General features: G+C 40.2%; 2 protein-coding genes and 1 pseudogene across 6 annotated transcripts; 2 read left to right on the top strand and 1 right to left on the bottom strand.

Moving 5' to 3' along the window:
• Positions 1-362: 362 nt before the first annotated feature.
• MAPDA (N6-Methyl-AMP deaminase) lies at positions 363-22,918 on the bottom strand. Of its 5 annotated transcripts, none has more exons than XM_077880871.1 (11): positions 22,707-22,918; positions 19,003-19,265; positions 18,630-18,760; positions 18,062-18,122; positions 13,448-13,535; positions 11,360-11,441; positions 7,346-7,472; positions 6,006-6,086; positions 3,235-3,373; positions 1,466-1,566; positions 363-720 (listed from the first exon to the last, which is right to left on the bottom strand). In XM_077880871.1, exons 2-11 carry the CDS (start codon positions 19,066-19,068, stop codon positions 526-528), a joined length of 1,071 nt encoding a protein of 356 aa, XP_077736997.1. In that variant the 5' UTR covers positions 19,069-19,265; positions 22,707-22,918; the 3' UTR covers positions 363-525. The 5 variants fall into 5 exon arrangements, with proteins under 5 accessions (XP_077736997.1, XP_077736999.1, XP_077737000.1 ...); XM_077880873.1 differs by having other exon boundaries at positions 19,003-19,229; XM_077880874.1 differs by lacking the exon at positions 22,707-22,918 and adding an exon at positions 22,366-22,677 and having other exon boundaries at positions 1,461-1,566.
• LCMT2 (leucine carboxyl methyltransferase 2) lies at positions 22,622-26,437 on the top strand. The gene has a single exon (XM_077880863.1). It carries the CDS (start codon positions 22,746-22,748, stop codon positions 24,807-24,809), a length of 2,064 nt encoding a protein of 687 aa, XP_077736989.1. The 5' UTR covers positions 22,622-22,745; the 3' UTR covers positions 24,810-26,437.
• On the top strand, positions 25,410-25,494 carry LOC144303678 (U5 spliceosomal RNA; annotated as a pseudogene).
• Positions 26,438-27,844: the final 1,407 nt, after the last annotated feature.

Raw genomic sequence — 27,844 nt, 5'->3', positions numbered from 1 at the left:
ACAAAAATCCCTGGTATGCAGTATTGCCTGGAGTCAACAGTTTTGGGAAATACTGGAGTGAAGGGAGTTTGAGTAAAGCAAGCAAAACACAATACAGAATGCTGTTGTCACAAGCTACAAGGCTTAAAGGTTTTGGTGGCAATCTATTTTCCCTTCTCCTCATCTTTAGACTAGTTACTCCAAAACTCTTCTTGATGAGAAACTCCTTTGATTTTCCTGAAGTTTTATGATTACTAATGGAAAGGGATTAGTTAAGTCAAATCTCTGGTAGAATGGGGAGTTCAGTTAGGAGCCAGCCCCTTCAACTCCCCTTTTAGGAAGCAGCATGGAAGTAAGCACTGTAAGACCTCGGAGCCTGCCAGTCAATTTAAATATTTACTGAGCACCAGCCACGAGTAAAGGGCTGGTGAGGGTGCCCATGGTACCTGGCTGGTGTGCTTCAAAGGTAGACAGTTAACTAAGTGAGATACAGTGGGAAGATCTTGGTTGCAACACATACTCAAAAGTAGTTCATGTCATTGCAGCTTAAAAATACAACACTCTGGGTTTTAGATGATTCCACTTCCTCCTCAGTTCAGACCTGGTGCTGTCAGAAGCAAAGATGTAGTTGATGGATTCATAAGACAGATCCCACACCTGAGTCTGGGTCAAGTTAAATGTTTCAGCTGCCAGTTGGTACTCTTGAGAAAGGTGTGTTGCAAAAACACCCTTATCATCGGTCTGCAAAAAAAAAAAAAAAAATTTAATGAACAAGGAAACGACTTTTTAGAAAACAGTAACTTATGTTTAGAATCTATTTTCCTATTTACCATGCTTCTTTTAAGAGTCTAAACAGGCCTATAAATGTATCCATGCATATCTATAACTAAATAGGCCTCTTTATCCTTTTTAAAACAAAACCCAGAAAATCCAGAGCAGTGGCTTTCAGCCATGGCTGCCTATTAAAATCACTAGGAAGCTTTTAAAATGTATCTGTCTAGGGATCCCTGGGTGGCGCAGCGGTTTGGCGCCTGCCTTTGGCCCAGGGCGCGATCCTGAAGACCCGGGATCGAATCCCACGTCGGGCTCCCGGTGCATGGAGCCTGCTTCTCCCTCTGCCTGTGTCTCTGCCTCTCTCTCTCTCTCTGTGACTATCATAAATTAAAAAAAAAAAAAAAAAATTAAAAAAAAATGTATCTGTCTACAGGACTCACACCAGATCAAATAAAACAGGATCTTAAGGATGGGTACTGGGCTCAGTATTTTTTTATATTCCTCTGGGTACTGCCCAGGACCTTCATCCGTATCGCCAAATCTGAGTCACTCTGGCCCTCTGAAGCCTCTCATGCCCTGATCCTCTCTCACTCCTCTACTTGGGCAGCACCCTGAGAAATGCAAGACAATTAGCTAGTAGTGAATGTCTGACTTTATGCAACAGTGGACTGAAAAAGCAAAGTACTTCATATAAGTGATGTGTACACCTTACACAGATCACAGAAGGATGGGCAATCCTGTACCAGAATCCGAAATGATGCTGGTCATAAGATCGAACTGTCTGACTTTTGATGTTTGAGGTCAAACAGAGTTCTAGATGAAAGGAGGAAAAAGTCTCTTATTAAAAGCAGATTAATAGACTCGTTCATCAGTGTTCACCAAGTAGATACATGAGAAATTTTTCCAAGGTTTGCTAATTTCACACACCTTATGTGTGAAAATTTGTAGTTCAATTTGTACAGGAAGTATGTGCTACGACTTTTGGCAGCAACTACACCAGGTAGGAAATTAATATCCTCTTCCCACTATGTACTTTTCCCTTTCTTTTACCAAAATGGAGAGGAAAGAGGAATGTTATAAGCCACTCACCATGGAGAAAGCAGGGAAGAATTATGAAGGAAGTTTTGAAGGATTACTGCGCTTTTTCTTTCTTTTTTTAATTTAAATTCAATTTGACAACAGTGCCCTCCTTAATGCCTGTCACCCAGTGGATTACTGCACTTTTTCCTGGTCTTATAGTGGAGGCTAAAACAAAATGGTAGCACTGCTTGAGGGCTACAGTATTATAAAAAGCCAAGAGCAGAAATGGACTTAAAGAAAACCCTTAAAAACACCTTTACTCAGATAATCATCTATTTATGGTCTGCTCCAAGTAAGTTCATCTCAAGAATGACTTCTATTATTAACAAATTCCTGCCTTGACACATTATACTTGGCTCCCCAACCAGAGCAGAAATAACTTCACTGACTTGATTGATGGCGTTTGTTCACTATGATAAGGCAGGCTCAACACAGGGTCATTCTGTCCAAGGGATGGCAGCCTGTCCCCACACTGCTGGGCACAGAGCTGGGCCACCACACTAAGATCACTATGCAAGTGGCTTCCATTTTCTCAACTTCTGGGGGTGTTAAAAATGTCCTTAGTAAAAAGAAAAAAAATCTCATTATGAATTGCTGAAAACTCTGTAATTAAAAAACACATACCCACACAAATTTTTTGAAAATTATAAACTCAGCAAATTGATCATTCAGTAAAATGGTTTTCAGTCAACTGCTTTTTTCCCTCCACATAAGTAAGGCCTTCCCTGACCATCCAACTGAAAAGCGATTATCTCATCACTATTATATCAAACTGTTTAATTTTCTTTAAAGAGCTTAACACTGACATTTTCCTGTGTAACTGTTTACGGTCTCTCTTACCTAGCCAGAATATAAATTCCTTGAGAAAGAAACCTTGCCTGTTTTGTTTACTGCTCTATTCCCAGTAATTTGAACAGTGTGACTGGCATAGCTACTCCATAAATATGTGTTGTTAATTAAAAGCAGCTCCAGAGATATACATGTAGACACATAAGTGGTAATAGTCAACATACATTTAAAAATATGTCTTGGAATCTTCCATAATTCTTAATTTTTAAGTAAATGTCACACATTTTTATAATACATATTAATTTGGTTAGTCATTTTAAAATACTAGATGACCCTTATTCCTTCAATATAATAATTATTGAGCTCTAAGAACTGGGGAATGTAGCAGTGAACAAGACAGACAAGGGCCCTGCTTTCATGGGTTTATATTCTAATGGAAGCTAAAACTTCCTGTTAATTAAATAAGGCTCAGGAAGCACATGTACCATGCCACTTTTAATTTCTACATGACCTATATTTAGAACGGTACTTCTCTGCATACATGTTGCAACCAGGTGACTGGGGACCATTGTACAGAGTGTTATCAGGAGGACCTGAAGCCCTAAGCCTTACCCAGTGGTATCTGATGTTGCCTCACAAAGTCTACCAGCTCAAGGGATCCTTCCTCAGAGGAGCTGAGAAATGTCCCATGCCCAATTCTGTCAGGAAGCAGATCCAGAAGTACTTGTGTTTCTTTTTTTTGGTTTGGAATCTCAAAAAAAGGAGAGAGAGGGGATCAATAACCTCTTTTAGCAGTTCTTAAATGGTACTATTTTTCTGTAACTAGCTACTTTGTTTCTCACAAAGAAGATAATGCAGACATTCTGGAAAGCTGAACTACCTATACCTTCCCAGCTCTCTTCTTGGCCATTATTTTCCCATTCATTTCCCAATATTCTTCTAGATTCATTTCAATGATAATAATTAGAGTTAACAATAGTAATAATAATGATAAACACTTTTAGACCTGCTTTGTGCCTTTTAAGGAGACATAAATTCTCCTTTAAATCTCACAAGAATCTTGTAAAGTACTAAGATGAAGAAATTAAAGTTCAGAAAAAGCAACAAGATCAACTCAGGAGCAGAAATGCAATGAGAAAGACCTTTCAGTTTTTATTTTTTTCCTCCTTCATTACACTTTTCTACACTTAGATTTTTTTCAAATATACCTAACTTTTGTAGTTAAAACATAAAGTTGTTGTTTATTTTTTTTTTTTTTAAGTTGCCTAAGGTCATGGAGCTCTGACTCCAGGGCCCAGATTCTCTGTGTAGTATGCTCATGTTTTATTTTTTACTTATTTTTTTAAGGATTTTATTTATTTATATGACAGAGAACATGAGTACAAGTGTGAGTGGGTAGTGGAGCACAGGGGGAAGGAAAGAACTCAAGCAGGCTTGGAGCAGAACCCACATGGGGCTTGATCTCATGACCCTGCAATCACGACTTGAGTGGAAATCAAGTCAGACGCTTAACCAATTGAGCCACCCAAGCACCCCACTCATGTTTTATTTTGACACAGCTAGCTATATACTAATATACAACTACCATGAACAGGTCTAGCTGTACTCTTTATCTACTAGATAGCCTATAAGACAAATGACCATAACATGTTGAAATGAAATATTTTACATCCAATGGATCAAACAAGAAAAGCAACAGAATAAAGAAAATTTTAAAATTTTCTAAAGAAAAAATAGACAAAGAAAAAAGAAAAAGAAAAGTGGGGATGCCTGGGTGGCTCAGTGGTTTAACGTCTGCCTTTGGCTCAGGGTGTGATCCTGGGGTCTGGGATCGAGTCCCACATCGGGCTCCTTGCAGGGAGCCTGCTTCTCCCTCTGTCTGTGTCTCTGCCTCTCTCTCTCTCTCTCTGTATCTCTCATGAATAAAGTCTTTAAAAAAGAAAAAAGAAAAAGAAAAGCAACAAAGTAAGGTAAAGAGAAGGTTATGATGCTGTGCACAAAAACTACAGATAACTGGTCACAGTAACACATGCTGGCTGTTTCATTTTATTGACCAACAGCTTCAATCAGACATCAGTTAGGTTAACTAGAGGATGTCCTGTAAGTGACAGATCTTTTTGATCAGAGTGTGGAAACACAGACTCTAGATTTAAGTTCTGCCACCAGATTATTGACTCTTTGCTTATAGACATGAAAAACATCAGTATTGACAGGAAGCTCCAATTTTTTCCTTAATCTTTAAATCATGATGCTAATCAACCCTTATATATTACTGCATCTAATACTCATAAATAACACTGTGAGGTAAGTAGCTTAAGTATTATTTCCTGTACTTGAGACATTAAACTCCAAACTCATCAAGCTGTACACATTAATCAGGTACAGGTTTTTGTATGAAGAAAGAAGAAAAGAAAAAAAAGAAAGAAAAAAGAAAAGAAAAGAAAAAAGAAAAGAAAAGAAAAAAAAAGAAAGAAAAGAAAAGAAGAAAAGAAAAGGAAAAAAGAAAAGGAAAAAAGAGAAGAAAAGAAAAGAAAAGAAAAGAAAGAAACGAAACGAATAGGTAGAAGTACTGTGGTATAAAGTAAATCCATTTGTAAAATGGGGGAAAGTGCAGTTGACTCCCTTGTTTGACTCACAGGGATGTGCTTAAGAAAGTGACTGTTCTCCAGCCATTATCTGTACATTATGTCACTATGCTCATGTTGCCAAGGAGCTGGGGCCCAATGACGGGCACCTGATCTTCTGATGAGCCTTATAAAATAATGATGAGCTACTTCCTTTCTTGCCAGTGCATGTGATACATTCAGGTCCCTTATGAGGACAAGTGAGATGAACTGCTGCTTTTCTTAGTGTCAGCTTGCCAATGACAAGACTGATGATGAAAACTTATGCATTTTCTTCAGTAAGATGTCAATAGCTGTTTTAATGACACAGCTGTAGCATGAGTCAATAGCTACCCTCAGGAATGACAAAAACAAAAACAGTAACATAAGGTACTAATGCAAGTCATACCTCTGTCATTATCATTTACATTTATTTTTTTAAGATTAATTTATTTATTCATGAGAGACACAGAAAGAGAGGCAGTATAGACATAGAGAGAGGGAGAGGCAGGCTCCCTGCAGGAGCTCAATGTGGGACTCAACCCCAGGACCTCAGGATCACACCCTGAGCTGAAGGCAGACACTAACCCACTAAGCCACTGGCCTTCCTTTTTTTTTTTAGGCATTCCCATTATACCCATTATAATTTACATATAAAAATATTTATACTTTCCTCCTCTTCTACTTTATTTTAATCTCCACGATTACTTTTAGCCATTTACAAATGATTATTATTTTCATTGTAATCTATCCTCAGCCTAATTTTACGATATTATTTACCTCTGAAAGATGCAATGCCAACTTGAGGCCTGCTTTCTTAGCTTCTAAAAGAGGTTCCAAGAAGTCTTTTGCCTGTCCTACCTTGAAGATAAAAGTTAAAATGAAGATGCATGAGAATTCTGGGCAAACTGAAGAATTATGTACTGTGTCAATAAACAAAGGAATAAAATAATAGCAAGAAAAAAGCAGATTGATTCATTTCAAAATTTCATTTATAAAGCACCTACAACGTGTTAGATGCTTTAGGGAATACTAAGCTGGCAAAGACACAATCCCTGACCTCAAGAATGTTAAGTCACATAAAGTCATGTATCAGTGAACCTGAAATCAATCGGCCACACTAGATATAGAGGTTGCCAAATTTTATTTTTGCAAGAAAATCTAGATTATCTAGTGCTAAGGAGAACTTGCTTGATTCAGGAACTTGTATGATTACAGCAAAGAAAGCTTCTACCAAATGGATGAATGAAACAAGAGCAAAATAGTCCTGGTTTAGACAAAGACATAAAAACCCATTTTGTGGGACTCTCTAAAATCCAGTGATTTTCAATCATGGTCAATTCTGTATACCTCACCAGGGGACATTTGGCAGTATCTAGAAACATTTTTGGTTGTTACAACTAGGAGGGTGCTACTAGTATCTAGTGGGTAGAGAAGACTGGGATGCTACTAAACATCCTGCAATAGATAGGACATCCTCCCAGGACAAAAAATTATTTGGCCCACAGTGTCAATAGTGCCACAAGTCTGACAGTGAGACACTGTCCTTTAATCTGACATTCAAGAAGCTCTAGGCCAGCCTTTCTCAATTGGAGGTTCTATGAGATAATTAAGGCCAAGCCATAATTAAATATTAAACATGAATCCTATGTAATGAATTAATTTATCTCCTCTCATGCAAATCTTACTTTTTTCTTTTTTTAGAGTGCTTAATTCTTTCACGGAACCCTGGCTGAGAATAGCTGCTACAGACATTCTGGGCTACCCAGGGCAGGATGGGTCTTTTTTTTTAATTTTTAAAAGTTTATTTGAGAGAGAGAGAGAGCGTGTGAGTGGGGGTGAGTGGCGGGAAGCAGATGCCCCTTTGACCAGGGAGCCTAACATGGGGCTCTATCCCAGGGCCCTGAGATCATGACAGAGTGAAGGGAGATGCTTAACCAACTGAGCCACCCAGGTGTCTCTATGCTTTTTATAAAAAAGATTTTAGTTATGAATAGGTCTTCATCCACACAGAGAGTCTGCTGGACCTCTGGAGAATCCAGGATGCCCCAAGCTCATCCTTACCCAACAAACTGATTCTACCTTTCAGAATTAAAATGTATTTAGGAAAAACAGCTTACAGTAGGGTCTCCACTGAGGTCAAGGCCAAGAACTGTATTGTCAGTAGAGAGGAAGAACTCTTCAGCAAGTTTAACAGTCTCCTTGGCTACTGAAGGGCCACCTCTTCTGTCAATTGCTATCAAATACCTTTAAAATAAGAAAAATAGAGTTGAAAACAAATATAGCCCAGATGAAAAAATACGGCCAGAGAGATATGGCAGTCTGCATGTAAAAGTTCCTTAGTAGAAATACAGCCTGAGTGATAGGACAGCTTACTTTGCCAGAGGGCATGACACATAAATTCCTAAATAGCACCAAACATCTAGTTAGTATTCAAATTCTTAAATGTTTCACATTTTTTTCTTGTATTTGTTGTTCAGTTTGTTTGATTCAGAGTTCAACTAAGGTCCATGCATTGTGTTGGTCAATGCATCCCAAGTCTCTTTTAATCTAGCACTCCCTCCATGCCCTATCTTTCCTCTTCTCTGCAACCCTCCACTGTTCTTGAACTCATTTATTGAAGAAACCAGGTCCTTTGTTCTAAAAAGTTTCTCACAATATTCATTTTTCTGAGTGAATTCTTGTTGTTAATCTGTTTCTCCCTTGATATCTATAAACTGAAAATTGGATCTGGTCTAGAGGCTTGATCAGATTCGATTTTTTAGCAAGAGTATAACTTAAGTGGTGGTGTGTTCTTTCATCAGGAGGCTAAGATCCATTATTTAATCAAGTGTTAAAAATTGGTAATATTATTTTTTTAACACATATCCAATAGCTGATACAAAGTCATTCTTCAGGTTAGCTGGAATTCTACAAGGCATCTAATACCCAGATGCCTGGGTATTTTTTTTTTTCAGATAAAATATTATAGGTTTATTTAAAACTTAATTCTCACCTTGAGTATGCAAAATACAAACTCCACAAAATGTTCATTTTTTATTTTGTAGTTTACAAATATACAAAATAGAAGTTTGCTTAAATTTATATTACATATTTATTAAGGCAAGGAACTATATAGAAAAAAAAATTTGTTCTGCTTAAGGCATACTTGGGAATAAACCATTGTACACATTATTGCACATCTGAAACCACAGTGCATAACAGACTGTCTGCATAAAAAATGTTAAAGAAGTAAACCAGGCGTATTTACCTGACTTAGGTCATAAATGTAGATCGGAAGACAAAAATGAACTCCCGTTAATATTGCATATTTTTCATCCAGCATTTACTAATTTTTAAAAAAATTTTAAAAGAAGATTTTTATTTATTTATTCATGAGAGACACAGAGAGATAGGCAGAGACATAGGCAGGGGGAGAAGCAGGCTCCCTGTGGGGAACCTGATATGGGACTCAATCCCGTGTCCTGGGATTAACCTGAGCTGAAGGCAGACGTTCAACCACAGAGCCACCCAGGCATCCCAGCATTTATTAACTTATTTTTTTACACACACACAAAATTCCTCCAGCATTTATTTATTTACAAATTTTGGAACAACTATATATAAATGCAGTCTTTTTTAACTTAACAATTTCTCCTGCCATTAAATAATGTTAGAAAACAATATAAATCATCGGAACATAACATAATGTAACTGTCCTCTGATTGCTAAATGTTTTAGGATGTTTTCCACTTTTTGTTATAAATAACACTACAGGGCTCCTGGGTGGCTCAGTCAGTTAAGCATCTGCCTTGATCCCAGGGTCCTGGGAATGGCCCAGTATCTGGGCTCCCTGTTCAGCAGGGGGTCTACTTCTCTCTCTGTACCCCCGCCCCAGCTCGTCTCTCTCTCATGTTCTCTCAAATAAATAAATAAATAAATAAATAAATAAATAAATAAATAACACTACAATAAAGAATCCTACACAAAATCAATTTATTTCCTTAGGATACATCTCTAGAAATGGGAGTACTGGGTCAGAGGGAAACATCTTTATACATCTTAATACATACTGCTTTTTATTTTTATTTTTTAAAAAAGATTTTATTTATTCATTGGAGACAGAGGGATACACAGAGAGAGAGAGAGAAAAGAGAGAGCATGAGCAGGGGGAGAGAAAGAGGGAGGAGAAGCAAACTCCCCATTGAGCTGGGAGCCTGACACAAGGCTGGATCCCAGGACCTGGAGATCACAACCTGAGCCAAAGGCAGACACTTAGCCATCTGAGCCATCCAGGCGCCCCACATACTGCTGTTTAAAGAAATTTTTATTTAGGGGCACCTGGATGCCTCAGTCAGATAAGCACCTGTTGTCACCTCAGGTCATGATCCAGAGTCCAGGGATCAAACCCTGCATCGGGCTCCCTGCTCAGTGGGAAGTCTGCTTCTTCCTCCCCGCTCTGCTCCTGCTCTCTCTCTGCATGCTCTCTTGCTTGCTCACTCTGTCTCAAATAGATAAATAAAATATTTTAAAAAAAAGAGGTTTTTAAAATATGCTTACTAGCAATGTGTAAGTTCACAAATAGTGGTTATTACCCTTTTTTTGGGGGGGGCTACTGAAATGGCATTGTAATATTTCTTTTTAAAATTATCTGATTATGGGTGCCTGGGTGGCTGTCAGTTGAGTGTCCAACTCTTGATTTCAATTCAGGTCATGATCTGAGAGTTGTGAGATCAAGCCCCACGTCAGGCTCCATGCTTAGCAGGCAGTCTGCTTGAGATTCTCTCATTCCTTCTACTTTTGCCTCTCCCCCACCCCTGCACGCGCGCACACACACACACACACACACACCCTCCCTCAAATAAACAAATCTTAAAAAAAAATAATCTGATTAGTGAGATTAAATAGTTCCCTGTACACTTACTGGTCATCTGTAAGTGTTCTTTTCTGAATTCTCTAGTCTTTTGCCTGCTTTTTTTTTTTTTGAGAGGGATATGAGTGTTAGTCTAGTTAAGCTTAATATGGAGAGATTTTATAGCCAGAAACCTCACAGGTAGCTTTCTTCCTTCAAGGACTTACTGAGTCCTGATTATATATCACTTCTAAGTACTGGGGGGGTAGTGGAAAACAAAAGATAAGGTTCTTGGCCTCATGAATTTTTACTCGAGTGGATATGTACACACAAATAAAACAAGATAGTTTCTGACCTTGTTAAGAAGAGTGCCACAAAGGAAATAAAAGGATTACTAGAGGATTTAGTGGGATGGGGGCACTTTAGATAAGGTGGTCAAGGAAGGCCCCTCTGAGGAAGCAAAAGGCAAATTGAGAACTCAATAACGAAAAGCTTGGGATGCCCGGGTGACTCAACGGTTGAGCATCTATCTGACTTTGGCTCAGGGCATGATCCCAGAGTCCCTGCACGGAGCCTGCTTCTCCCTCTGCCTATGTCTCTGCCTCTCTCTCTCTGTCTCTCATGAATCAATAAATAAATCTTAAAAAAATAATAATGAGGGGATCCCTGGGTGGCGCAGCGGTTTGGCGCCTGCCTTTGGCCCAGGGCGCGATCCTGGAGACCCGGGATCGAATCCCACGTCGGGCTCCCGGTGCATGGAGCCTGCTTCTCCCTCTGCCTGTGTCTCTGCCTCTCTCTCTCTCTCTCTCTGTGACTATCATGAATAAATAAATAAAATTAAAAAAAAAAAAAAATAATGAAAAGCTAGCCATGCAAGGATATGGTAGAAGTGTGTTCAAGGCAAAAGTAACAGGAAGTACAAAGGTGCTGAGGTGGGACACTCCTGGCCTGTTTGAGGAAGAGAGAGCAAACCAGTATATAACAATGACAAGTGGTCTACATAAAGCTGCTGAAGTCAGAGAGGCAGCCAGATTACATGGGGCCTTGTAGGCCACAATAAGAAGTCTGGATTTTGGCTGAAGAGCAATGGGAAGCTGTACTTCTCTAGAGCAACAGTACTCAGAATTTTATTGCCACATGGTAAATTTAGAATTGCATTCTCAACTATAAGCAACAGAGTTCTTCACTCTGTTTTTCTAAGATAAGAATCAGTTATTGTTTGACTTATAAAAATCTATTTTACTTATGATCAAAATAATAACATTTTCACATTCTACTTTTTCTAAGGTACAATGCTTCTTACCTAACATCAATGTCTATGTTTTCTTGTTTGGACTGTTTTATACCCTCAAGTACAGATTCCACATAAGTCTTTTTAGTCATTCCTGGAAAGGACATAAAGAAAATATTTATAAAGAGATCATCAGTTATTTCATCCTTCAACAGTAGCATCCCTCTATGAACAATTACATTTTTATTTTATGCTGTGACAAGAGCATAATCAAAGATAAGTTAAAACATGGCCCTATGGGTACATTCTCATAAATGCTAATTGTGCTTTTGAAAACTTTTTAAAATGAAGTACTAGAAAGCAGAAAAAAAAAAAGAAAATATAAGCCCACTTAAAAATTATTATTAGATTCAACAGACATAAAACTACTGGCTCAGTCGGTAGAGCATGTGACTCTTGATCTCAAGACCATGAGTTCAAGCCCTATGTTCAGTGTGGAGCCTACTTAAGAAAATAAAAAAGCCTAAAAAACCAACAAACAAGAAAACTATTCTCACAAACTGCTATAAAAATCTGAAATGTTCGCTCTAATAAAACAAGAACAATAAGCCTTTTTCTAAGGCCTGTCCTTAAAAAAACAAAGACAAAAGCAAATCATTTTTCCCTATTAGCAGAATGTTTTCCTGCTGTCCAGAAAAGAAATCCCTTCTTGGGTTCCTGCCTCTTCAATACTGGTCAGGCTCAGTGTTTCCTGTCCAAGGGTACTAGAGCAATTCTTCCAATTTTAGGTGCACAAGTCTTCTTCTTCTGGGGAGCTCTGAAAGAGCACTTTCCAGAGCAACCTCCTCTAAAACACTCTTATCCCCCAATCATAAAATGCTTACTTTAGGTGGAAAAATCTCTAATAACACAGAAAATTATAAAGAAAAAAATGAGTAACCTATAATCCCACCACTCAGAGATAACCACTGTCTTTTTCTAAGTATACACATATATTTTTTTGAATAGATGAGGTGCTACTAGGTATATATATGTATCCTGTTCAGTCATTTAACACTGTATTCTGAGTGTTATCCCCAAGTCTATAGTGTCTTTGCAAATATTTTTAATGGTTGCCCAATATTCCATTAACCACCCCCCCTTTTTTTTTAAGATTTATTTATTCACGAGAGAGACAGAGAGGCAGAGGGAGAAGCAGGCTCCATGCAGGGAGCCCGACAGGGGACTCAATCCCTGGTCTCCAGGATCAGGCCCAGGCCAAAGGCAGCTAAACCACGAGGCCACTGAGGCTGCCTTCCATTAACCCTTATTTAACCATTCCCCTATAGTTGCATATCAGGTTAGCATCCCTCTTTGAATCTCCATTCAAAGGGCAAACGAGCTCTAGTAAATGGCAAGTTTCTTCTCTCCTTCTTTTCACTATCCTCACCACAACTTGGAACTGATCCTGCAATTTAAAAATGCATGGTAAGAATCTTCTGTTTATCCCATTTCAACACTTAACTCTATGTAGTTTTAAAAATTTTATCCCCTGAATGACTGGGCTGCACATGTCAGGGTTCACAATGAACCAGCAGGGCCTCTTCAGGTCACAGACAAAGGACAAAGAGGGACTGACACTACAAAATATCTCGATGCTGTCCTTATGAAAAGAGGGTCCCAGGAAATTTCTTCAGACCATATCTAGATCCACTTATCTCCATCCAGAGAGGTTTTACCACCTTGCTGGTTGCTCCTGACCTAAGACACTATCAGTCTCTGAGAAGTGACTGAAAAACTTTCATTTCTGTGATTTTCATAAAACATGATTCAGCATCTATTTGGTGGAACTGTCTCACATGTGCTCTTGATGCAAGAAGTAGCCTCCAAGTAAGACAATGTAGCCTCCAATTAAGAAGCAAGGATCCTTTTCTCAGAGTGAGAAAAACAAACAAGAACCAACAAAATTTTTGAAGGCCTTTTAATTCCCTTAAACAGATAATCTCTGACCTGATTTTTAAACTTAGTAACTCACTCACTCATAATGTACATCAGAAGATTTGGACTGTTGAGTCTGTAATACTGTAAAAGTAAGTGCTTCATATTCTCAACTTATAAACACATGAATCATCAAAGCATAGAGGAAAAAGGTATATTTGCTGAGAAGTAATTAAATCCTACCTGTAGCATTTTCTCTTCTGGGTGTGCTCCGTAGTTCCAGGTACTTGACACCATCATCTGCAAATTCTTTAATGACATCTTTTGTGACCTGATAATTAAGGCAATGGACACAATATTGATAATGTTGGTGTTAAGGTCCCAATGAAAATGCCAAATGCTACAGCTCTATTTCATTTGCAAAATATATTGCAAGTCTCTCACATGGCTAAGATGGCCTGCTTTGTCATATCCCTGTTGCAGACTGTGAGGGGACTATAACACTTCCAAGAACTCCCATCACAACCCTCATTCTCACATTAAATCCAAATCTGCACATCACATGTACTTTTTATTTCTATTTTCTCCTTTTAGCCATTTCTCCATTTCCTAGTATTCATAACAGCAGCTGATAAAACAGAGAAATGAGGCAAAACTAAAATTACTTATGAGTGTGTAGTACTAGGAAAGTACATAAGGAAGCAAGTAGCTAAAACAATTAGGCATTACTGATGTACCATTTAAAGTCATGGCTTAAGGTTCTTATTCAAGTTATTTGCAAATGAAAATTGTACTTTTCAAGAGTTTCTTCAGGCAGGGTGAAATTTTCCCCAGAAGTGCTAAGAAAAAATTTCTCTTTGGCAAAGGAAATGGGTGATAAATAGGAGTAAAATGGTATCCAATTTAGTACAAATTTAAAAAATCCAAAAATAACTAAATGACTAGGGTCAATGGTATTAAAAGGATGAAAGCATGTTTTCCTTCTCTGCCATCCATCCTAAAAAAAAAAAAAAAGAAAGAAAAAGAAAATCAAATCTAGAAGAAAAAAGGACCAGGTTGGTAATGCTGTGACAACCAGCCCTAGTTAGTCCCTGTAGTTGGCATCCTAATCTTAATCTGTTTTGACTACATGTACATGGGCATGCAAGTGCAGTGTCCTGGTAAAAGAACAAGGGTTGGCTGATTGTGTAGGCAGTGCCTACCTAACAAGGCAGCACTACTTTGGTGTATTCTTTTTTTTTTTTTTTTTAATTTTTATTTATTTATGATAGTTACAGAGAGAAAGAGAGGCAGAGACACAGGCAGAGGGAGAAGCAGGCTCCATGCACCGGGAGCCCGATGTGGGATTCGATCCTGGGTCTCCAGGATCGCGCCCTGGGCCAAAGGCAGGCGCCAAACCGCTGCGCCACTCAGGGATCCCTACTTTGGTGTATTCATTGTAATCCAAGGTCTGGGCTTCATCTGGAATGTGTGTGTGTATGTGTGCATGTGCATGTATGTGTACATTTAACTAAAGCCAAAAAGGAATTTATTATAATTATACTAAGTTAAAATTCACCAACAGTTCTGGAAAATCAGCCTCAGAGACTACACAGCTCAGGTCAACACAAGAGCATTCAAAATCATGTGATACTCTTGGACCAAGCAAGACACTATTGCTTCCTCCACTATAGAGCAAGACCCTGCAGCTTCTGTACCATCATCACAGGCACCGGACCCCATGGCACTGCAAACTCCATGTTGCTGCCAATGCTACCACCAGAGTGTAGGCCTCATCTACGCAGGCCAAGGAACTGTAGTTACCAGCTCATATGTGGCTAATGCAGAAGCCTATTTGTTATGTTATGCAGTGACAATGAGGGTGAAATGAAGGTATGAAATGGCCGTCCTTAGTGACTAATAAAACCACAGCTACTATCCAAGGTACCCTTTTTCTTGGTTTCTTGAGCTACCAGTGAAACCAAACAGAACAACAGAAGCCGCTGGCAAGTATGGAATGAGAGCAGTGGGACGATTTATGTAGGCATGGTGAAGCCTGTGGTATCATTCCTACTCATGTCCAAACACTTCTTGGGGTTCCCAATCATGTCTGCCAGATTAGGCCTTTCTGCTCCATGCAGCAAGTGGTACTGAGGACAACTGTTATTTGAGTTCCTTCTTCAGACAGAGTACATCCACAATTAGTTAAGTTTCTGCTTACTCAAAGGATGGTAAGACTGCATCTCTTGAACGAGAAAGAACATGGGCTCTGGAATCAGAGCCCAAAGATCATCAATTCTGCCACTTACTCTCCCTGTAAGTGACCCGAACAAGTTACATGGAATCAATTTAAGCCTCAGGGGTTTTTTTCATCTGCAAAAAGGGAACAATAAAAATACCCACCTCAGAAAGTAGTCTTGGATGTCTGTCTGGCAAATGCAATAGTTAATATTATTATTTCAGGCACATTCCAATCCTTTCTCTTTGAGATTACATCCAGGTCATCTTGACTAAACTCTTAAGTGACCCATACACTTGGTCTCACATTTATGAACAAACAATCTCTTGGCTTACTCCCACACAAGGTTCACTTATTATATGTAAATGTTATTAACTCCATTCTCAATGTCATTCTTCTGAACCACCTAAAGTTGCTCATTTGGGACGCCTGGTTGGCTCAGTTGGTTAAGTGTCTGCCTTTGGCTCAGGTCATGATCCCAGGGTCCTGAGATCGAACCCCACATCTGGCTCCCTGCTCAGCATGGAATCTGCTTCTCCCTCTTCCTCTGCCTGCTGCTCCTCCTGATTCTACTCTCTCTTTCTAATAAATAAAATCTTAAAAAAAAAAAGAAAAGCTTTAAAGTTGCTCATTTTAGTACCACTAAGTCAAATCACGGAATCGTAATTCCACCATTTTATTTAAAGATTTTATTTATTTGAGAGAGACTGCTTCTTGGCCTTTTGGCTAAAATCAAGTGTATTTATCTGAGAGAGCATGCATGAGCGCACAAGCGCATATAATCGTGCTTGAGTTGTGGGAGGGACAGAGGGAGAGAATCCCCAAGCAGACTCCCCAATAAGCCAAAGTGGGGGGGGGGGCGCTCCATTTCATGACCTTGAGATCTTACCCTGAGCTGACCACCCAGGGGCCCTTCCTTATCTCATTTTTTAAAAATTATTTTTTTATTTAAATTCAACTAATTAAGATATATTATTGGTTTCAGAGGTAGAGGTCAGTGATTCATCAGTCTTATATAATACCCAGTGCTCATTTACATCACATGCCCTCCTTAATGTCCATCACCCCATTACCCCATCCCCTCACCCCCCTCTCCCTCAGTGACCCTCAGTTTGTTTCCTATGATTAGAATTATGGTTTGTCTCCCACTGATTTCATCTTGCCTTACCTCATTTTAATAAAGCTTTTTACCAACTTTGAAAGGAATTAAATAATGAGCATGACATTACTGTAGCTCTAGATAAACTCTCAGAATCCAAGATTTCATCAGTTTTACTCTGTTACAATCAACAACAGAAAGTGAGACATTCCTAGCAGCATTCAATATCTATTGAGTGGCTAATCAGACAATCCTCTTTTGAGTTCCTATAAATCCCGGTGTGTGTCTCTAACACACAGCTTACCTCATTATGTTGGATTTATGTGGTTATGTATCTGTTTCTCTAATCTAACTATACATTCCTCAGGGGGCACTCTCTTTAACACAGTGCCTAGAACATTATGGGCACTTGGGCAACTTTTGTTGAACTAAACTTTCGAAGTCAACTCTCCTCTAAAAGGTGATCAATTTACTTAATATTTATCATGAGGATCAGTCTCAGCCAGGATGGAAAATTTCTTTCTTGACCAGTCAAGAGTTAATTCTCAAGGTCATACCTCTTACTCTGCATTTTTTTCTTTTTTTTTTTTTAATTTATTTTTATTGGTGTTCAATTTGCCAACATATAGAATAACACCCAGTGCTCATCCCATCAAGTGTCCCCCTCAGTGTGCATTTTTTTTCTAATGATTATGAAAACTGATAGGATTCTGTTTTTCTCCAGTTACAAAGAGTACATTTTAAAATGCCACCCTAGTCAGACAATGATACAGAAGCCAGTCATCCTTATCAGAGTCTAGTATCACAGAGTTTCAGATAGGAAGACACAGAGGTGGGAGGCCTGAGTGGCTCAGTCAGTTAAGCATTTGCCTTCAGCTTAGGTCATGATCTGGGAGTCCCAAGATGGACCCCGAGCCCCGCATCGCATTGAGGCATTGAGTCCTGCATGGAACCTATGCTCAGGAAGAAGTCTGCTTTTCCCTCTGCCCCTCCCTCTGCTCATGCTCTCTCCCTCTCACTTTCTCAAATACATAAATAAAATCTTTAAAAAAAAGAGAGAGAGAGATAGAGAACACAATGGTGTCCTCTAATCCTTCATCTCCAGAGGGAAGGACTAGGAATTAACCATTCAATCTCTAATTACTTCCTGAACTTCATTCTTTACACTGTCTACCCAGGCAGTTAAAAGTATCTCAAGTAGTATCTCAAGTAGTATAGATAAAGCCTTATCAAAAAAATGTCCATCTATGGTCAAATATGTCATTTGATATGGTATATATGGAAAACAGGACAAGATTTTATCCTCTATGTAACAGAATATGTTGAATTTGGTTCTTCTCTCAGATCTTTTACAATGAATGTAGTCTCTTGATATTAACTCTTGGCAATGTCCAATAATGGTTTTGAAAACAGTTGCCACAAAAAGGAAAAAATATTTTTCATTAGGCTCTTGATGAAAGCAAAACTTCATGTGAATAACAGAAGGCTATTAATTACTTAATAATTTTTAAACCACTCTAAAAATTGCTTCATTTCTCACCATTAGAATATCTTCAGGGCTAGTAGTAAGCTGATGAATAATCTGAAACATCTGGAAACATCTGCAACAGGAAAAGTTTTAATATATTCTAGTCATCAAAAACTTGTCACTGGAGACAAATCCAACTAAATTGAATGAATATATTTTAGGCTACTACTAATTATATATTTATAAAGAACTACAGAATAGGTTCTTCAAAAATTACACTGATCTGGAAGGATAATCAAATGCCTGAAAAGAAAACGTTACTTTTAAGTGGGAAATACTATTTCCCTTTGCCACATCCCCTACCTCCTGTTGACAGCAGCAAACAGGGAGAAAAATCAATAAGCCTACATTTTCACCTCTAAAGAATATTCTAATATAGAATAACTTTAAAAATGTTAATCACTAAAAATACTGTCAATGGTCTAACAGCTGGAAAAAAAATGCTATATGTTAAGTTATACTCTCCATACCAGATGGCTACCCTATTAACTACTAAAATCTGGATTCTTACATAGTATTTACAATCTCAAAACTCTAATAGAGAATAAAAGAAGTATGTCCACAACCTCCCCAAACTTACTCTTCTAAAGTTCTTTTCTTTCCCTTATCAATCATAGTCATCTGATCATTGATTTTAAGACCTGGCTTCTTGGCTATCAATTTCTTCATAGTATTAGAACTAATGGATCCATTCAAGTGGGCATGAAGTTCCTAAAACAAGAGAATACAATTAGTAAAAATTTCTCAAATAGCCACTAGATTTATAGCATCATACCAGGTACCTTATGTTTGTTATTTGCACTAGGCAAACTGCCTACTAGATGTAATATATAACTTTTAAAGTTTACAAAATTTACAAATTCTACCTATAAAATTTACTTTTCTTTGAGGAAACAAACATAGACATCCTTATACTTAGCAACCACTCCAGTATTCTGTGGTTGAATTCTCACCACTTTAGGTAATTCTGAGTAAAAGGCTGTCTTCCATGGCTGTTGGTGTTCTTCTGCTTCCATCATGATTTAGCAGAATAAAAAGGTCTTTCTCCAAATACTGTTATTCTTGTTATGAACAGTGCTTCAGTCAGTAAGTTCTGTGATCTTCAATTTCCTTCAGCTTGTTCTAGGTCCACACATTTTGGTAAGATAAACTGTAGATGTAGCTCTGAGCTCAGGTTCCCCTATTTAAACAAATGTGAACATTTTCAGATGTTGACCTAAAAACAAAGAAACAGAATTTTGCAGTTTATTCTTCAAAAGGCAAAAGCCAACTGGAGGGTATTATGCTGAGTGAAGTAAGTCAATCGGAGAAGGACAAACATTATATGATCTCATTCATTTGGGGAATATAAATAATAGTGAAAGGGAATATAAGGGAACGGAGAAGAAATGTGTGGGAAATATCAGAAAGGCAGACAGAACATAAAGACTCCTAACTCTGGGAAACGAACTAGGGGTGGTGGAAGGGGAGGGCGGGGGGTGGGGGTGAATGGGTGACGGGCACTGAGGGGAGCACTTGGCGGGATGAGCACTGGGTGTTATTCTGTATGTTGGCAAATTGAACACCAATAAAAAATAAATTTATTATAAAAAAAAATAAAGCTGGAAAAAAATACAATAAAATAAAACTGGCTCAAGTAGTAAATTTTAACAACACAAAAGAAAAAAGAAAAAAAGGCAAAAGCCCCTTCAATACTATTAAAGCAAATTAACAACCTAACCTAGAAATAAGAAAAGGCCTCAAACTGGTAAGAAGTTAATTAAAATATGAAATTTAGTAAGGTGTATTCCTTACCTATTAGATCTTTTATAAAACTTTTTTTTTTTTTTAGGTTTTATTTATTTATGAGAGAGCAAGAGAGCTCACACGTGAAGCTGGGGATGGATAGTGGGATCCAGGCCCTTGGCAGGATCTGGATCCCACAACCCTGGGATCGGGACCTGAGCCAAAGGCAGACGTTTAACCAACTGAGTCACCCAGGCACCCCTATAAAACTACTTCTAAAAGTAGAAATTTATAAAGCCTATTTAGGGTAGAAGTTTACATTTTTGAGCTGTTTAAAAAATGTAAATGAAGAGCAGAAGCAGTGGAGTCAGATGGACCCATGTTAATCCTTATACCAATTCTGCCGTTTAGTAGCTGTATGGCCTTAGTTACTAAACTAATGGTTTCAGCTCCTTATTTGTAAAAGTGGGATACAAATGCAGAGTAGCTATGAAGATTAATCAAGTAATTTAAATTCCCCTCTGCTATGCTCCTGTATAATTCAGTGACTACCTTTAAGTTAGCACTTTGTCACATTGTATCTCAGTCACTGTTTTGTTTTTTTAAGCTCCATACCTAGCATGGAGCCCAACACAAGGTTTAAATCACAACCCTGAGGTCAAGACTTAAACTGAGAGCAAGAGTCTGATGCTTAACCGACTGAGCCACACAGGCACCCCATCTCAATCATTGATTTACTTGTCTTTCTTCCTCACCAGACTATAATCTTCAGAAGAACAATGACTATGGCTTATTCTACCTCCCTAAGACCTAGGGCAGTGCCTAGCACATGGTTGGTGATAAATAAAGCCTAATTTCCCTTCACCTCTGAAGTGGCTTATAAATTAAGATAAAATTCCAAATGAAATTTAGTGATTTCTCAGAATAGCCACCCTAATCCTCTGGGTTCTCACATATTAATGATAATGATGTTGATAAAAACAGTTCTCATTCAGAGCCCACCAGATAAGTGACAAGTGCTTTTACTATTAACTTTGATTCTTGCAATAACTTTGCAAAATAAGTACTTCTGCTACAAAACAAATCAGTAAATTGATACTGAGAGGGGTTACATAAGTTGCCCTGATATTAAAATGGGCAAAAAGGAAAAACAGTTTGGGGGCACCTGAGTGGTTCAGTAGGTTGTGTCCAACTTTTGTCTTTAGCTCTAGTCATGATCTCAGGGTCATGGAATTGAGCCCCACATAGGGCTCAGTGCTCAGAGCGATCTACTAGAGATTCTCTCTCTCTCTCCCTCTCCCTCCTCCTCTGCCCCTCCCCTTGCTCATGCTCACTTGCTCTCTCTCAAATAGATAAAATCTTAACAAGTAGTTTTATAGAAAGGCACTTGCAGACATTTCATTTGCAGTCATTTCAGGAAAGACTGAGCATCTTTCCTCTATAGTGTCTGATTTTAATGGATGATACAAAAGATAAGTCAGGATGTTTGTATTTTTTTGCCCCAGCCAATCAAGAGGTTTCACCTAAGCTTCTAGAAAGGAAGGTGAAATAAACTCTCATCTATGCCTCTAACAGGTAAGAACTACACCTTACTAAATTTCAGATTTTAATTCACTTCTTGTACCCATATTCCTCTTTATTCTTCCCATATTGCCCTGTCTCTCCTTTCATTCTAAGCCAAGCTCCTTGAAGGCATAATTTAGACTGGCTGCCTCCATTTATTTATCTCCCATTCACTGAAATAATGAATTCTGCCCTTACTGCTCCACAGAAATTGCTCTCTGAAATCATTTAGAGCTCTTCAACGCCAAATCTAAAGACACTTTTCAGTTATCAAACCTTTATCCTGACTCAAACCTCTGAGTTCCAGTATCCAAATCCAAATTGGCTGAACTCCTACTAAACTCTTGCTCTTAATCATTCTGCTAGACTGCTGCAAGATAACCATACTTAGAGTCATCCTGATTTCCTTCTTCACCTTAGGCCCTGCAGTCAGGCACCAAATCCCAATTAATAAATTATAAATTTCCTCAATATCTCTGGAAGCGGTTTCCTACTGTTGATGACTTCCAAACCTGCAACTCAAAAACAACATAATGCTTATTTTAAACCCCCAACAAGACTCAGACCCTATCAGAGGGAATAATTACCCCCCTTCTGTGATCTCCCTCTTCCATGGATATATTCAACAGTACCCTAGAGTCACAGACTTTTGGAGGTGGAGGGGAATGTCATTTTATAGCTGAAAAATAAAGGTTTTACTTATTGTCAGCTTTGCACAGAGCCGGGAATACAAGAGAACTAACAGTATATATATGCGGGGAAACATTTACTGGGTGAACCACAACCTCTGTAAGTTTCGTTTTGCACCTGGCCTCACTGACTTGTTTTCCGTTAAATGGGACTCTTTTTAAAATGTGCAAGTATTGAATAAATTAGTAATTACTAGTGGTTAGCCTCTGAGGAGCCACCCCTTCTTCGCCCTGCCCATCAACCAAGGTCAGTGGTTCTAATCCTGCTTTGTCCCACCAGAATACTCAGCGCTGACCCTGCCGTCCAAGAAGTCCGGTTGTCAGTCCCCACACACTCACCCTTAAAGGTGTCCGTCAATAGTTGAGTCAACTAAGAGGACTCGGCTAAATTTTCCCTTCGGATGGAAAGGCTTGTGGCGCTTCCCAGACACAGTCCAGGTGCCCACAATAAGCCGGAGGGGGTCTGTGTTCCCGGAAAACGAAGTCTCAGAAAAATCCCCCCCCCAAATGTCAATCACAATCGATTTTAGCACAAGCTACACCCTCCTCAATTCTGATTGGAGAGGGGCCCACGTCGCGGAAGTGACGCACACACGCGCGGAAGGGAAGTCACGGAGGAGGGGTGCTCCTTCCGTACCGACGTCCCCGAGGTGGCTACTCCGGCACCAAGGAGAGCTCACCACGGAGACGGACCGCCGCTCCTCACGCTCTTCTCGGCCATGGGCCCGCGGGGCCGCGAGCGTCGGTCGGGGGCGGTACAGAGCACGAACGACAGCAGCGCCCTCAGCAAGAGTTCCCTGGTCGCGCACGGGTACGTGCACGACCCCTTTGCCGCGTTGCTGGTTCCGGGGACCGCGCGCCGCGCTCCCCTCATCCACCGCGGCTACTACGTCCGCGCACGCGCCGTAGGGCACTGCGTGCGCGCCTTCCTGGAACGGACGTGCGCGGCCCCCGGCGCTCCTCGCGCCCAGGTCGTATCGCTGGGAGCCGGTTCAGATTCGCTGTATTTTCGCTTGAAAACCGAGGGCCGCCTGACCGGGGCTGCAGTCTGGGAAGTAGATTTTCCGGACGTGGCCCGACGCAAAGCGGAGAGGATTCAAGATACGCCGGAACTGTGCGAGTTGACCGGGCCTTTCCAGAGCAGGGACCCCGCATCCGTGCTGTGCTTTGAGGGCGCGGACTACCGCCTCCTAGGCCTGGACCTGCGGCAGCTCCCGCGATTGGACCAGGCCTTGGCCGCCGCCGGCCTTGACGCGGCTGCACCCACGCTGCTCCTAGCTGAGGCCGTGCTGACCTATCTGGAGCCGAATGATGCCGCGGCCCTCATTGCCTGGGCAGCCCAGCGTTTTCCTGATGCCCTGTTCGTGATCTACGAGCAGATGAGGCCACATGATGCCTTTGGCCAGTTCATGCAGCAGCATTTTCGGCAGCTCAGTTCTCCCCTGCATGGTCTGGACCGCTTTCCCGACGTAGAGGCCCAGCAGCACCGCTTCCTTCAGGCGGGCTGGACTGATTGTCGTGCCATGGACATGAATGAATTCTATCGCTGCTTTCTCTCCTCAGAAGAATGCCAGCGCGTGGAAAATCTTGAACCTTTTGATGAGTTTGAGGAGTGGCATCTGAAGTGCGCCCACTATTTCATTCTGGCCGCTTCAACAGGAGACACTCTGTCCCAAACTCCGGTGTTTCCACTCTCAGAGGTGTTTCCTCGAGTAGATCCTGCTTCTCCATCAGGAGTCTTCCCTGCTAGAGTAGTCACTAGTGACAGCCAGGGCCGAAACCTTAAGAGATATGGGCATGCCTCTGTCCTTTTGAGCCCAAGCATTATTCTTAGCACAGGAGGATTTGGAGAGCAAGAGGGGCGGCATTGCCGAGTGAGCAAGTTTCACTTGCTCTCGAGATTTTGTGACTTTGAATGGAAAGGCAACCAAATATGCAGTTGTGGGACCGGAGCCCTGTGGGATGGACGCCTTTATCACACCATGACAAGACTTTCAGATACTCAGGTTTTGGTTCTGGGAGGGAGACTGTCCCCAGTAACTCCAGCCTTGGGAATTCTACAACTTGGTGTTTGTAAGAGTGAGGACAACAGCACTGAGGACCTAAATGTAACAGTAAAAAAGGCTGGCCCAGAAGATTCCACGTTGTCATGTTGGCGGCATTCAACAACAGAAGTGTCCTATGAAAATCAGAAATATTTGTTTGTGTATGGGGGTCGAAGTGTGGTGGAACCTGTACTAAGTGACTGGCATTTCCTACATATGGGGACAATGGCTTGGGTCAGTATCCCAGTGGAGGGAGAAGCACCTGAAGGTCGGCATTCACACAGTGCCTGCAGCTGGCAAGGGGGAGCCGTTATTGCTGGAGGTCTGGGTGTTTCTGAGGAGCCACTGAGCTCTGTACTCTTTCTAAAACCAAGCTCTTGTGGATTCCTCTGGGAATCAATAGTCATCCAGCCTCCCATTACTCCAAGGTACTCCCACACAGCTCATGTGCTCAATGGGAAGCTTCTACTGGTTGGAGGGGTCTGGATTCATTCCTCCTCAGTTCCTGGAGTGACTGTAATTGATTTAACTACAGGATTGAGCTCTGAGTATCAGATTGACACAACATGTGTGCCATGGCCATTAATGTTACACAATCATACCAGCATCCTCCTTCCTGAAGAGCAACAGCTCCTGCTCCTTGGAGGTGGTGGGAACTGCTTTTCCTTTGGCACCTACTTCAACCCCCATATAGTGACATTAGACCTTTCTTCCTTAAGTGCTGGAGAGTCGGACTGAGCTTTTGATATATTTAGGACACACTAACATAGACATTAAAGGTTTCCACAAATAGGATTTGACTGTGGACATTACCACTCCTTCCTTCCCCTTTTTCTTCTCATTAGCACTGCTATCCACTGCAGAAAGTGAAAGAAGTTGTTAAAACATAACAGAGGTGGTACAAAAGTAAAGCATAAGTAGGCCTATCTGAAGAGAATACAGTCCTAGAGTAGGAATTGGGGCGGGGGCGGGGGGGGTTGGATTCCTTTGTGTCTAGTTTATTGGTTTTCCTCATCTAAGTTTATTCATTTATTTAGAATGACCCTTAGCCTAAGGCAAGTGAAAAATTTCCCGCTGTCAGGCTTTGTGATTTGAGATGTTACTTTGAAAAAGTTTAACACAGATCCTTGGTAAGAATACAAGGTCGATACTCAAGGCAGCCCCAGTGGCACAGCAGTTTAGCGCCGCCTGCAGCCTGGAGTGTGATCCTGGAGATCAGGGATCGAGTCCCACGCCAGGCTCCCTGCATGGAGCCTGCTCTTTCCTCTGCCCCACCCCTCTCTGTGTCTCTATGAATAAATAAATAAAATCTTAAAAAAAAAAAAAACAGCAAGGTTGATACTCTGGTTTCTCTGCATATTACATAAATCTTTTGCTTTTTACTAAAGATTTCTGTGGAGAGGTACAGTAATGAGTTTTTTTTTTTTTTTTTAAGATTTATTTATTTATTTATGATAGACACAGAGAAAGAGAGGCAGAGACACAGGAGGAGGGAGAAGCAGGTTCCATGCCAGGAGCCCGATGCGGGACTCAATCCCGGGTCTCCAGGATCACACCCTGGGCCAAAGGCAAGCGCTAAACCGCTGAGCCACCCAGGGATCCCCGTAATGAGTTTTTAGCCAATTTTTGAGGCCTTGTTTTTAGGAGGCTATCTTAAAAGAATACAAGGTTGAATATAGCTGAAGGGACATGATTTGACCTCATTCTTCATGTATGAAATCTGAAATGGACTCAGTTACAGTTTGATTAAAGCATTGTGCCATTTAGTGCAGCGCAGAACTCTGGGATAGCTTTAGTAAGACACATTGATTGGACTTTATTGAAAAATAGGGCTTTTTTCTTTTTTTTCGCCACTGGTTCCATATTTATTTAGATTTATAATGCTAATAAGCCAAACATTTGATGCCTCAACTTATTTTCTACATGGTTAGCTAATGTTTTGCTCCAGATCTAGTCTCTAGCCTTTAGTATGGAGAACATAGTATGTTCTGTGCTGACCTTATGGACTATAAAAAAGTTTTCTTGTCCTCAAGTTTCTGGTGAATTCTACCAGTCAGAGGCACCAGAGGAAGGGTGGTTGGGCAGGAAGAATGGGTCAGGATACTCTGTTTCCTCTGCCAATCTACAAGTTAGCAGTGGATGCATTCTCTGTCAAAGGCTACACAGCTCCTGTCCTACAGTTCTCTCCAATAAGATATGGTCCTAATTCTGCATTACTCCAGGTTCCAGTAATTGTTCTTCCTTACCTCTTTAGGCTTAGGAGTTCTAATGGCTCTCTCTTAGACCTGAGCTGCACTGTCCAATATAGCAGCCATTAGTCACATATGGCTATTTAAACTTTAAGATTAAAATGAAGAATTCAGTGACTTAGTTGCATTAATCAATTTTTTAAAACATGTATTTGGGAGAGCACATGAGAGTGGGCAGAGGGGGAGAGAGAGAATCTCAAGCAGCAAATTCCCCACTGAGTGTGAGCCTGACATGGGGCTCAATCCCATGATCCTGAGATCATAACCTGAGCTGAAATGAAGAGTCAGAGGCTTAACCGACCAAGTCACCTAGGCACCTCTCAATCAATTTTATGTTATTTTTTAAATTTTTTATTTATTCATGATAATCACACACACACACACAGAGAGAGAGAGAGAGAGAGAGGCAGAGACATAGGCAGAGGGAGAAACAGGCTCCACGCACCGGGAGCCCGACGTGGGATTCGACCCCAGGTCTCCAGGATCGCGTCCTGGGCCAAAGGCAGGCGCTAAACTGCTGCGCCACCCAGGGATCCCTCATTAATCAATTTTAAGTGCTCAATAGCCACATATAGCTAATGTCAATGGTATTAGTGTAGCTGTAGAACATTTCTATTATTGAGAAAGATGTGGACAGGTGGCTCAGTGATTAAGCGTCTGCCTTTGGCCTAGGTTGTAATCCCAGGGTCCTGGGATTGAGTCCCACTTCAAGCTTCCTGCAGGGAGTCTGCTTCTCCTTCTGCTTATGTCTCTGCCTCTCTGTGTCTCTCATGAATAAAATAATATCTTAAAAAAAAAAGATCTGGACATCTGAGATATTTCACCATCCTGACTTGGTTTCCCTTAATCCTATTCACTTTTAATTCAAGTATCTTCATTAAAGTCTTCTCAATTATCCTTTCAGTGGGTCATCTTCCCTGGTGAGCTTTGTGAAATCAATGTAGTATTTTATACAATGTGAAAACACAATGTAGTACAATGTAGTATTTCAAGGGTATAGTTCACCCTTGAAATTTGAGCCTTAATACATCATTTGAATTGTCTACCTTGTGAAATTCACATCTCAAAAGGTAGTGACTTTGGTGATATCAAAGTACCACTTATATTTCTTGTTAGTCTTCAATCCTTGAAACCTTAATATCTTGAGATTCTACATGTACTTAAGTTTTAGAAGTACTATCAATGTTGACATCTTGCTGGACTTAGGATGACATAGAATCTTCTCTTCCTAAATATTTTTATTAACAACTTTGCATATAAGTGAATGGGAAAGGTTATTAATATGAAAAAACTGAGTAGTAAATACAAACTTAAGTGCAGAGGGCAACGTTGATTCTGTTAGATGAAGGCTTCCAGAAGAAGACAGGCAACTTACTGAGACTATAAGAGCCCTTTCTTGGAACATTACCAGGTATGGACATGAATGAACCCTGGGAAATAAAGGGCTTACTAGCTAGGCATCTGGCAAGGCTATGGGTGGGCCAGATATTAAGTAACTGGGAGGAATATGATCAGAAGGAGAAA

This window comes from Canis aureus, chromosome 32 (genome assembly GCF_053574225.1).
Source record: "Canis aureus isolate CA01 chromosome 32, VMU_Caureus_v.1.0, whole genome shotgun sequence".
Lineage (NCBI taxonomy): Eukaryota > Metazoa > Chordata > Mammalia > Carnivora > Canidae > Canis > Canis aureus.
This window is presented reverse-complemented; position numbering and strand designations above follow the sequence as displayed.

Excerpts from the sequence above, each read along its gene's own strand:
- MAPDA (XM_077880871.1), bottom strand. The coding sequence starts at position 19,068 with ATGATGGAAGCAGAAGAACACCAACAGCCATGGAAGACAGCCTTTTAC. Across the intron at positions 18,761-19,002 it reads ACTCAGAATTACCTAAAGTG|GAACTTCATGCCCACTTGAA; the intron begins GTGAGAATTCAA and ends CTCTTGTTTTAG. Across the intron at positions 11,442-13,447 it reads CAGAAGAGAAAATGCTACAG|GAATGACTAAAAAGACTTAT; the intron begins GTAGGATTTAAT and ends TGTCCTTTCCAG.
- LCMT2 (XM_077880863.1), top strand. The coding sequence starts at position 22,746 with ATGGGCCCGCGGGGCCGCGAGCGTCGGTCGGGGGCGGTACAGAGCACG.